Source organism: Sylvia atricapilla, chromosome 4 (genome assembly GCF_009819655.1).
Source record: "Sylvia atricapilla isolate bSylAtr1 chromosome 4, bSylAtr1.pri, whole genome shotgun sequence".
NCBI lineage: Eukaryota > Metazoa > Chordata > Aves > Passeriformes > Sylviidae > Sylvia > Sylvia atricapilla.
The window spans coordinates 69,510,945-69,523,572 of NC_089143.1; the positions used below are offsets into that span (position 1 = coordinate 69,510,945).

Consider the following 12,628-nt stretch of genomic DNA (forward strand, 5'->3'; position numbering starts at 1 on the left):
TGTGTTTCCCACACATTAAAATTATCCTTCATATAGTTCTGTAGGAACTGGTAAAAAAAGGAAAAAGAGAAAAGCATCCTCCAGCTTAGCTGCCTGATGGATTCCACTGGTTCCCCACTGTACCCCACTTCCCTTCCTACCCTCATACTCCAAAAATAAAACAAGACGGAAAGAATCGTCTTGTGGAATTGTAAATAGTAATAAATCTCCTCCTTTCCCACCCCATAGTCCTAAAATATACCATTGCATTCTGCCTGGAGTCAGCTGCAGAAAATACATAGAAAATGCATTTGTGGGCTGACACAGCAGGGCACTGGCTGCTGAAAAAGCTCATCCAAACCCTTTATCCTGCTGGGATTTTTGTAAAAACCCTTAGTTGCTCCCAACTGCTCTACAGGGCCCAGATATGACATGGTGGAGGTTCCTTACATCAGACTGGCTCAGCTACCTCTTCAATAGAAGTGGAGTCAAATCCAGTCTCAGTTACACCTCTGGTTCATCAATTCCAGAGCCCTTGGAAGAATTCTGTAACCCTGGCCCATCCAGAGAAACAGCGACCAAGTCAGGAGGAGGCACAGGGAAAAGCTGGGGTCCCCCAGAGCTGGGATACCAGCAGGATTTTACACCCCTCTGCCTTCTCTTCTCTTTACACCCCACTCACCTGCTTCTGCTTAATAGGAGGTGCTTGGAATTGTTTTGCTTTTTTAAAAATAAAGGGAAGCCAAGGAAAGGCTGACACTGCCTAACTTGGGTAAAGGCAGGAAGGTGGGATTTGCCAGAAATGTTGGGACATCTTGGTTCCTGAAGAGAACTAGACCCACAACACTGGGGTGGAGGGAGGAGACTTTCCAGTCAGAGCACGAAAACACTACAGAGGCCAGAGAATGGCTCTCCCTGGATTATTATTCTTATTTTTAATTTTTTTAAAACATAACCGATATTTGCCTTTCTAACATAACTGATATCCAACAGCAAGATGTTTCCTCAGGACTGTTTCTATGGGGCTGAGGGACAAGCACAACCCAAATAAAGCACAAGCAACACCCAGCAGTTCCCTTGGCTGAACTCAGATGCATGTATTGCCCCCTAGATCCCACAGGATTAACTCTGGGAGTGGATATTTCTGGGTGAAAATAATCCAACCAGTAATGCCCAGTGCTGTATGTTCAGGAAGCTGGTAAAAGCAAGTGCTGAAAAAAACCAATAGGAGTTAAGAACCAATATTTTGCATAAAACATCTTGTCCATTAGATTAACTACTGTACCTGGAACTCAGGGAAAGCTTGGGAAGAGAGGAAATATCTTTACACATACTGGAGAGAGGGAAGCCATGGCTCGGGATATGATGCTGCTGGATTCACATCAGTCAAGAGAAGGGGATGGAGTCAAACCTTTGCTGATTACTCAGGGCCTCTATTAATCTCATCTTGGTTTGCTCAAAGGTGCTAAAGAAAGCCCTCATCCTGGGCTTCCAGGAATGATGGGACAGGGCAGGTTGCTGTCTGAACTAAAAGCTAATCCTCCCAGCCTTTTTTCCTGCTGTGCTAAAATGGGATTGTTTTCCAGCTTCAGGTGACCTTTACCTCTCCCTACACCCCAGGAAAGGCCCTTTTCATGGACATGAGCAGAAAGTGACACCATGTTTAGAACTCATCATGGAAGTGTGTTTAGCACTTCAATATAAATCTAAAGGATTTGAGTTAGACCTGAGCAGAAGAACATTTAAAGGCACCAAGACTGCGTTTTTTATTATATATATAGGAGGAAAGAGAACAGTCAAAGGCACATGGGTCTGGTCTAGCTGTGTCACTTTTCACTATTTAGGGCATGCTGCCACTTGAGGTAGGAACCAGAGTGTACTGCAGAGGGCACAGATGCTTGGGAAACATTTAGGTGATGAGTTTTACCAACACAAAAGCAGTTTTTCCTGCAATATGACAAATCACATCTATTTCGTGTTTTCCAAAAGAGCCATTACAAAAATATTAAAATAAAAAGAGAAAAAACAGTAGGACCAGAGCTGCTGGTGAAAAGCCTTCTCTTCCTAAAATGTAAGAGACAATGAAGGGGAGAAAGGCATAGGAGAGAAGCTGGAGGAGGCAGGATGATGAGAGGCATTCTAGCAAGGGGCATGACATCTCAGCAGGTACCTGGTGCTCTCAGAAAGTGTGATTTCATTCCTAGCAATGCATAAATTGCCCCACAGGCTGGAAAAGGGAAAGGCAGTGTAGGAATTAAGTTTTATTTGGGACCCATTTGATGCAGCAGCAAAAGACCGAGCTGTTAGCTCCACAAATGGCTGGAAAATGTCCAGCCTCAGCACTAGGCAGGGCACGGAATGTGCCAGTGCTTAGCTACCTAGGACGGAGGAATGTGACAAGAGCAGGAAGCTGCTTACATCATCATTGTCACTGTCCATACTGCCCTTCTTCTTTTTCTTCTTCTTCTCATCCTCTTTCTTCTTCTTGTCCTTTTCTGGAATGACGTCGTCAAGAAAGCTTAAGTCATGCTGGGAAAAGAGGTAGTCCATGGCTTTTCTGACTGCCACCAGGGCCAAGATCTGCAAAGGCAGAGAGGGATTCCCAGTCACATTTTACCTTTCATTTGGAACACTGAATTCCCTTCAGTTCAGCTTCTAAACCCACACTATTGAATTCTGGCTGTAAATGAACATACAAAGAAGGTGGTGAACACCTGGAACATCTCTGTCAGCTTAAGAGGTTGTGCTGTGACTGCCTCATGTCAACATAAACAGAAGCAGTGGACACAAAACAGCATCATGATCACTCAGTACTCCTGTATTAGTAAATAAAAAGAAAAAAAAATAGCATTTTCATTTAATTTTGAAGGCAGGTTCACAGGACAGCCTGAGTAATAAAACCTTATTTCTCACCACTTGCCCAGCAGAACTCTTAAGAAATCAGACAAGTGCCAATCCATGCCCCCAGAGTTTGTAGAATAAAGTTTACTGGGATTGTGGCAGCAGGAAACTGGCGTAAAAGCTTGTTCTGTGCAAGACTGCAATGAAAGCACTGGGAAAAAAAGGGAGGGACACGTCTGAAATCGGTGCTTAGATGGATGCTGGGTCTGACACCCCCAGCAGAGGCCACTGAGATCCCACATAGGCTTTGCCAGTGGGTATATTAACAGGCTGGAAGCTGTAACCTGCTGGAAGCTGTACCCTATTCCCAACAGGCTGCCTTTAAGGGCAACTTTGTCCCAAGCAATGATGATCCACAGCACAACCAATTCCCAGGAAAAGATCTCAAGCTTTGACTTGTGTAACTTAAGACATGATTACAGACATGAGGAATTACTCAGGGGTGGAAAGATGCCATGCAGACACCTGTGATCATCCCACTATGAATTACTGTGTTGAAAATGCCTTTCCTCCAAATAAACGGAGAGTTGGCTATTGGCCAAATCCTTACAAACTGAAGTTTGCAGTTCTTTGCTCACGAGTGCAGAAAATTGAGCTTCTGCCATCATGTCCAGCTCCACCAAAGCTGTGGCTGTGCCATCCCTGAGTCTGCACTATTCTAACAAACTTTGTCAGCTTTGAGTTTCAGTCAGATTCTAATATGGGCAAAGAGATTTTAGATACAGCTTCCAACTTCAGTGCAACACAGCCATGGACTTGCAGTGGAATGCCATATCAGTGGGAATTACTGATTTTTAACAACTTTTACAGGAGCACGTGTCTCAGAAAGAACGTTTGGAGGACGTTTTTACTTGCATCATCTTTTCTCATTTCACCATCTTGTTCTTCTTCTGTGTTCTGCCCTCCCTCTTTCTTTCCCTTAAATAAGAAGCACTGCAGCTCCTACCTGCCCCCACAACTGAGATTTTACTTGTCCATAAACCTGAAATTAGGTGACCTGGGGCCAAGATTTATTCACAAGTTTCAAAAAGCTTTGCCTTTCCACAAGTTTGACCCATATCCAAGCCAGAGTGCCCAACTGTGTCTATAGCTCTAGTAATAATATGAATAATCACCCATTAATGGTAAACGACATTAGTGTCTTCTTACTTGAGTTCAAGGAAAAGAGACATTCCCTTTCCCTCCCTTTGGCATCCCTCTTAGCACTGAGCCTCCTTCTTGGTTTTGTCAATTTGTGCTAATTAAAAGCCAGGGAGACAGTCTGTATCTGGTAGCTAGCGTGGACTAGAACAGAAAAACTAAGCCCCTCCTTGGTTCATGCAGCTCAAGGAGAAACCACAGCAAATCTAACCTTGGCAGCCAGGAATGGTCAACACTAACTACACCTTCCTGGGAAAAAATTAACTTTGAGGCTCGTTTTCCTTCAGAGGATTTATGTAAAGGCAGACACGGCCAAGCTGACCCGGTGCAGTCCTAGATGAGTGCCGTGAGTGGAGCATTGAGCCAGACACCTGACAGAGGGAGGTTGGGTTTACACATTTACAGCAGTGTGCAAGCAGGGAAGGAGCAGGCTGTGGTCAAAGTGAGGGATGTGATGGAGAGCATCACCTACCATGACAGGGAATATGATAGCAGCCACAGTGGACTTGAGGATCCAGAGGAGAGCCAGGCACACCACCTGCAGGAAGGTGAAGAGGTGGACCCTGCGCAGCGGGACATGGCGCAGGTAGATAAAGTCAGGCTGGTGTTTTAGAGGCATCAAGAGCAGCTTCAGACGATCCATGAACTGGAAAGGAAAATGAAGAGATGTTGAAATGAAATCCAGGATGCATAAAAAAGAGAGAAAACAAAATCAACGCCAAAACTAGAGTCAGCATCACACTCTGGGGCATTTTTGCTGTCCTCTCCTGCCCTGCTCCTGCCAAGGGAAGACATTCAGCCTTTAGGAAGAATGCTTTTGTTTTCCCCAAATAAATCAGGAGCAGAGGTCAACAGAGGCGAGGGCAGGCATTGCATTGCCAGAAAACAAAACAACACCTCACTGAAGAGCAAGGAAGAAGGGCAGCTTTCCCAGCAGTGTCCCTTTGCTGGACCGGATGGACTTAGAGTTAAATCAAAATGCATTTCTCATTGAGTAAAAAGCACTCTTGATCCCAGTCCCCCTACCACCTGGGTCTGAAGCAGGGGAAATCCCCTACAGGGAGCCAAGCCCCAGGGCTGGCAGGGACAATTCCCTCGTGGCCCCCTGCTGGAGTGTGGGCTCGCTGCCTGCTACTGGGACCAGACAGAACCCACACCAGTGAATGGAAGCTGGAGCTGTTTTACAGAATGCCTGAGGGAATTCTGGGGCTCACAGAACTGGCAGTCCCTTCCCCTTAGGGCACAACCCAGCATGAAAAAGAAAGGCCACAATTAACAGGGTGCCAGAAAGCAACAAAACTACTTCCAGCCTCCTTGGGCCAGCTACAGACACTGGGCATGAAAATGGCTCCTTACATAAGATTTCCTCAACAACAAAGAGAGGGGCTTGGCTTCCCCTCCCTGGAGAACAATGTTCCTGCCCGTTAACATTGAGGAATAACCCTGCTGCCATAAATCATCCTCCTTGTTTGCCTTCAGTCTGTGGCAGAGGACCCAAACTACCCGGAGAGTGAGCCCAAAGTGGTGAAGAAGCCTGTAGAATCCTGGAATTGTTTGGGTTGGAGGGGATCCTAAGGGGATCCTCTTGTTCCATCTACGTGCCATGGGCCAGGTTGCTCCAAGCCCCATTCTGGATATCAAAGATAGACCCAGGTCTTCACAAAGCAACCCCCAGCACTGACAGTGCCCACTTGGCCACTCTCCCTTGGTCACCCATCTCAGGCTTGTGGCAAAGTTTGTCAACAGCTGCCACCCTTCATGGGTTTCTTAGGAAGGAAGAGGAGGCAGCAAAGGAGAAGGGTTAAGCTGGAGGATTGTGGAAGAAGCCCTGTGCTGGTTGATGACTCACCTGCACGCCGTTGAGGGATGCAACTCCCATGTAGAGGAAGACACCGTAGAGCACAGGCATGGGAATGAACTGCAGGACAAGAGCAGGAGAGCCCAGGTGAACAACCTCCCCATACGCCATGCACCCTTAACGCATGGTGGGACAACAACGTTCCCAGCCAGTCATCAAGTCAAACTGCACCCATGAGTGGATGACAGAGAGGAATGAAGCCATAGAACTAATAAAGCAAAATAAAGTGGAATAAACAATAAATCCTTCTGCCATGTTTTGAGAGATGCAAGGACATTTGTGCAATCGCACTCTCCCACTTCACCAGGATATGGACATCTTGTCAAAAACCAGAGAGGATGATGCCAGTCACTCAGCAAGTTAAGGAATAGGTGGGCAAACGTGTTCCAGTGAGCTTCAAACTGCCTTTCACCTCTCATTTGTGGTGTGACCAAAAGCAGAAGGCAGAGAAGAAGAAAAGGCACCATGATCCTGCAGTTTGCATTATATCCTGTTCTCAGATAACAGGTGACAAAACAAGAGTAAACAGACTCAAGTTGTGCCAGGGGTGGTTTAGATGGGATATTAGGAAAACATGTTCATAGAAAGGGTTGTCAAGCCCTGGCACAGGCTTTCCAGGGCAGTGCTGGTATCACCATCTCTGCAGGAATTTAAAAGCAGCACTTGGAGACATGTTTCAGTGGTGACTTCGGCAGTGCTGGTGGGGACTGGGTGATCTTAGAGAGCTTCTCCAGTTGAAACAGTCCTGTGTTCCATGTCCAGTCCAGCTCAGTAAGCCATGCAAATCCAGGCTGTTCTTTGGAGTCCCACTTCAGCGAGAACAGTTGTGCCAACCCAATCTCTGTCTGCTCCGTCTCTTGCACACATTAATCCAGAACTAGTCCAAAATACAGGACAATGACTTCCCATCTACATTGCCAGGGTGTGTCCTTTCAAACATCACTTTCTGCTCCCTCAAAGTGCTAAGTGCTGCCCATACCTCCGCATTGGGCAAATCTCTGGGAGTGAAAAAGGTGCAGGGGAGCACCAGACAGGCTCCCCGGAATGAGTGTCTGTCCCTCACCACAGAAGTGGAGAGCCAGCCTGGCATGACAGGAACAGGGATGCTTGGAACAAACCATAGGCAGGTGAATAACGGCCTTTGTGGGATTTATTGGCACCCAGGGAGGATGTAATGAGCTCCAAAGGACAGTCCCTCCTGCAGTGCCAGGGGGCTGCAACTGAATGGCAGCCACAGCCAGACCATGGCACCCACTGTTCCCACCACTCCTGAGCTGGGAACCCTCCCCTTTTCCAACCTCTGCACTGAGCTCATTAAAAAGCCAAGTAACACGGCAGCTATCCAGTGTTTAAGCATATTCCCCATTACCTTGTTCATCATTTCTGGCAGGCATTTCCCTGGGGGCACATGAGCACCAAAGTCCCCCAGCCATATGCTATCCAAAGCCTCCCTGTCTGCATTTCTCCTTCCTTTCTGAGTCTCACTGCCCATCACACCTCCTGCAAGCTTCTTAATTGCTAACTCATCTTCCTGTCGGATTTATTTGCTCCTTTGAGTGAGCTGCACTGATATTTCCCATTTGAAGGTAAATGCTTTTTCTGCAGCATGGGGTCTGCCAACACCATTGTGGGAGGGACAGGGACCCGGCAGGTGGTTCACAAAGCTGTGGGTGACCACAGGATTCAAAGCCCTGACTGGATCTGAGGGATGACCCACAACACAACAGTAGCGACAGTACGCAAGAGTTGAGCTTTCTAGCTCATTTTCACTGCTCTCTTCTCCTCCCCTTCTATTTATTTCCATGGAGGTTTTTAAAAGTAAGAAAAATATCTGAATATTATTTCACCATTCCATGATGATTGATCCTGGAGATCATGCTGAGGTGAAACCTCAGTACCTTAGCCTGCAGAGCAAGCAGCAAGCGGTGCTGTCATTTTGGAAGACTTTCTCTTGGCAAAGTATTCCCTGACGATGGGGGGGCTGGCTTCGGCACTCCAAGCAAAGCTGCTGCAGGCCAACAGGACTAAAACGGTGTTTATAGGAAAGTACTTGTCACCCTCCTAGCAGAGCCAAGGATGTCTCTGTGTAAATTTGCCTTGGCTGAGAAGAAACACCCCCACCATCAAAAACCAGCACAGCCACTGCAAAGCCCTCAGAAAACAAAGCTGGGATTATTCTGTGGATTTCCTGGTTTATTAAATTTGGGATTGTCAGCATTCAATTTGCTGCTGGCAGGAGAAGACTGAAATGTTCTGCAATGCATTTAGCAGTGCAGTGCTCTCCAGCAGGACCCTGCCACTGGAATTTGCTAAAGGTCCTAAAATCCTGCCAGGTCCTTTCCGCTGGCACATGGGCCAGCAGCATGCTGTCTTATCCTCAAGCATCCTCCAGTGAGGATCTTCCCCACGCATTGTCTTAAGGGAAGCACGGACAAATAATTCATGACTGAAGCAATAACGGGAAGTAGCAAACCCCAGTGGAATAGAGGAAGAGGGATCTTGCAGGGAAGGGTCGCATAAACTAAAAAACAAGATTATCACAATCAGGCATAAAATTAAATTTTGTTTGTGTGGAGGTGGAAACTGTTACCCAAGACACCAAAATTCGAGCTGTACAAACAGCCTTAGAAATGAAGAACAAGAACACATTGGCTTGGAAAGCCACTGTCTCTACTCCCTCCACAGGCAGCATCACTGCTCCCTGCCTGCCTCCTCCCCTCAGGCTCACATTGCAGTGTGCCTCCCAGCCCCATGCAGAAATGTTCCTCCAGACACCCATCTGCCTGGTCTCACAGTTATGACGCTCGGTGCTGCTGGTCTGACATCTTGTGCTCACACCATCCGCCTATGGAACCATGGATAAGGGCTCCTGCAGCTGACATCTCCTGCTGGACAGGATATCTGTGCTTGGCACCACTATCCCCAGAGAAGGCAGCATGCTCCACAAGACAGGCATAAGCAGGTTTTCCAGTTTCCTTCAACAGTCTGATGATCCACTAAGGATGCAATTCTCCACAGCTACATGCCACCAAATTTCTGGCTTTGGAAAACAGCAACCTACCTAGATCCAATGGTCCATCAGCAGCTCATCTGCCCAGAGCCTTTGCTAAACTCACAGGTAAAAAAAGGTTCAGGAGATGAAGAAATGCCATTTATTTGCACTACTTCCTCCAGAAATGTCTTCCATACTCTGAGCTTTATCCAGAATATGTTTTCCATAAAACACAGGCTCAGTAGAGGTATAAAAGAAATCATAAAAGAAAAGGGAACTTAACTTTATGCAAACATGGAAAAATAATCTTAACATGAAAAAGACCACAGTGCCCAAGAACCACAGCCCTGAATTGGTCGCTATTCTAGCACACTGCAACCACGTTGGTGCTTCCTTCCAAAAGGTTTGGATCTAAGCTTTCAAAGAACTGTAAACATTTCTTACCTTCAGGATGGGAGCCATGAAGACAGACACTCCAGTCAGGATGAAAACGATGACTCCGGTGACTCTCTGCTCCCTGAAGCAATATCACTGAGTCAGGACCACAAGTACTTAACACCAACAGGAATCCCCAAAACTTATTTTTGCAGCCGCATTCTTCATCCAACAGCATCAAGCAGGTGGCTGGATCCTGACCAAGACCTCTGTTTTAAACCCCCAGGTCATTTTGTGACACTGGGGATCAACGCAGCACTACAACTGAGCCTGGGGCAGTGTGTTTACACGTTAAACACCACAAACTGTGCGGCAGCACTCTCAGGTCCCTGCACAGCCGTTACTCAGAGCGTGCAGAGAGGCAATAAATCATCAGCCCTCCACACTGACATCAATAACACATCGTGAGCCCTGCCAGAGCACTCCAACAGCCAGATATATCATTCAGACCTCCATGGGGTGCTGAACATGTGCCTTCAGCAGCACCCACAGGGCTTCCCATATCCAAAAATACCTCAGCCAGTAATATTTCAGAACACTGAAAGTCAGGCCATAAAATTTCCATTTAGTTACCTAAACAAGCAGACTGATTTCCAGGAGTAATCCCATTGGAACACTTCAGACCACTTAAATTAAGGCAACCAAACACAGAAAAAATGCTTCATTAAGTAGAGCTGATTGCACTAGGTATGACAGGTTTGTATGTTTGATCAGTACATTTGCTAAGGAATTTGCCTTATTTTCCTGGATAAAGAAATCTGCAGGAAATTTATTTCCTTTAACCCTGCATCTGATGTGACCAAGTAGACTTTGGAGGCGTTACAGGGGAGTTTGCCCAAGGAATTTGCTTTGGAAATAGGGAGAAAGTAGCACAAAATTCTTTGTACCAAAGGATTTTGCAGACAAACAAGGTAATTAAGCCTTCCTGGTCAGACATACCTCACTCCCAAAAACTTGGGCTGTTCTCCAGGGGCTGAAGTCTCCGTCTCCATCTTCAAGCTGTCAATGTGAGCGATGGAGATGACGGTAGCAGCCACGTACCAGGGCAGCCCCATAAACGAGCAGACAATCATCAGAATGGCCACCCAGAACAAATCCAGATGATATCCAGCACCTTTCTGTGTAGGGAGACAAACAACTTTCATTATTCCAAATGACTACAGAGCAGGGCAGAGGCACACCAGACAGGCAGCATTTCCTTCTGCAACATTCAGGCCAACAGAGCCAAACACCAGAAATACATCAGATCTTGTGAACAGATGTGAAGGAAGCATCTCCCTCATGACACAACCAGGCTTCTTCAGGAGTGCAACAAGAATAGCTGAAGCCTCATTCCCTACCCAAAAGAGAAAGCTGCCCTCATTCTTGACTCCTTTTCAAACACCTCTGATCCTCTATTTTTGAAATCCTTTAATGAAATGGAACAGGAAATCCAGCAGTCAAAAGTGCCAAGAGAAGTGGAGAAACAAAAGAGCCACCAAGAAAAAGGTTCTTCAGAAAAACAGTGGACAAACCTCTGAGGTTTGCTATTTTAAAACATATTAACCTTTTTAAAATCCCATTCAATTTGATTTTATTGGAAAAAACAAATGATCCAGGCCTAGGATGACCCAGGAGCAAGAGCAATCCAGTTTCTCTTGAATAGTCCTCACTGTTTTCCTCACACATGCGCTGCTTACCTTGGATGGCTGGTGGCACTGGAATGGGCACCCAGCAACACCCTGTCAACACTTTAGCAAGGGATGAGCAGAAAAAAACCACCTTTTATCCTACATCAGATCTTGTGTATAGAAGTGTTTTTTAGTGTGGAACAACAGGATAGGGCATGTGAACATTTTATTCCACGAAATATCATACTCACACCATAACAAAGGAAGTAGGGAATACATTTTACATCAAACAGTACTTTGCTGGAGTGTTTATAACTTTGTTACTTAAAAAGTACAGCCAGAGGTGAAAGCAAACCCATGTTCAGTGGTTCATAAGCAGCAGAGATGAGGGGCCTTCTTCATGACGGAAGAACAGCAAATATTTTCATACAGTGTTTAAGAAAATGCTATGTCTGCTTCATTAGGTGCAGGAGACAGACCTAAAACTGTTTAGCCATCTCTGAGGAACACAAGGGCCCAGTATTGAATTTATCTGTCCAGATCCAGGTGGCAAACAAGGATGTTTTGAGGTTTTTTTTTTAAACCATCAGCCAGCACTCATCACTGTGCACAAGAAACCTTTCCCATTCCCTGATACTTCAACTCTCTCCTCCAGACTGGGCTCAGGATGGTCTTAAATTGTCTAATGTTTACAGTGACCACATGAACTGAAACATCCTCCTCTTTTCCAAGCAGAAGCTCCTGTCCCATTTCCAACAGGTCTCCTGATAACTGATAAAGCAGGTATCTAAATAATGACCCACTATTACCTGTGTTTTGAGAGAGCCATTACTCCCACGAGTCAGACCACTTGAAACGTGTCCTGTTAGCAGGAAGGGACAGTCTTCTTTTACAGGAATTTAATATTTTTCAATAGAAAAATTGAACGGTGCTGGGAAAGGAAAAAAGCCCTACAGGCATGAAAAACTGCATAGCACTGGTCTGGAAAAGTTTGTTTTAAAAACATGACTACATCTTGGGCTGTTACATATCAGCTCTTCTTTAAATAACATCCAACTGGGGCTATGCCCTTGGTATGTCCCAAATCTCTCCAGCTTATTGCTGGTATTTGACAGCACAGTGCAGTTTTGGCCACAAAGCCACTCTTCCTGCTTAGAAGCAGCAGTCAGTGACAGAGAATAGGCTCGTGTCCATGGGGGAGGGAGGTGGCAGGAGGAAAAGCCCCTGCAGGTGCTCCAGACACAAGGCACACCCACCTTGAGCTTGTGCTCCTTCCTGTTGACGATGACGGCGGTGATCTGCTGGTCCATGAAGATGAGGATGGTCACCAGCAGGGCAGGGATGGCTGCTGCCAGGTACACCCACCACGGGTTCCCTCCAAAGGGTGGGATAAACCAACCCCTCTCAGGACTGGTTGGCTTTGAAGGGCAAGGAAAAGAAAGCTTGTGTTAGAGGTGCAATACAGGGCTGATGAAATCCCAAAGCCAGGTTTGCTTCCAGTAATGGAGCTCCAGGGAGACACTTCAGGTTTGTGGCAATTTCATCCTTCCCATTAACACCAATCAAAAGTTCCAAGTATGGAGGCCAAGTTTAGGAGATAAATCAGCCCGTTAAAATGATGCTAACAAAAAGCATCCTCTGAGCAAACCAGCCCTTTTTAGACCACTGACTACATTCCCATTCTGAGGGCAAGTCATTCCATACACAGCAGGT

General features: G+C 46.2%; 1 protein-coding gene across 8 annotated transcripts in view; it reads right to left on the minus strand.

Annotated features, from left to right (window-relative positions):
- Positions 1 to 12,628, minus strand: part of SLC4A4 (solute carrier family 4 member 4) — a 141,151-nt gene that overhangs the window by 6,022 nt on the left and 122,501 nt on the right. For all 8 annotated transcript variants that reach the window (XM_066318276.1, XM_066318273.1, XM_066318278.1 and 5 more), the window contains 6 exons: positions 12,172 to 12,333; positions 10,245 to 10,423; positions 9,315 to 9,387; positions 5,870 to 5,938; positions 4,493 to 4,666; positions 2,398 to 2,559 (listed from right to left, as the gene is read on the minus strand). In XM_066318276.1, the coding sequence (XP_066174373.1) occupies positions 2,398 to 2,559; positions 4,493 to 4,666; positions 5,870 to 5,938; positions 9,315 to 9,387; positions 10,245 to 10,423; positions 12,172 to 12,333 (819 nt within the window). The remainder of the gene's footprint in view (positions 1 to 2,397; positions 2,560 to 4,492; positions 4,667 to 5,869; positions 5,939 to 9,314; positions 9,388 to 10,244; positions 10,424 to 12,171; positions 12,334 to 12,628) is intronic.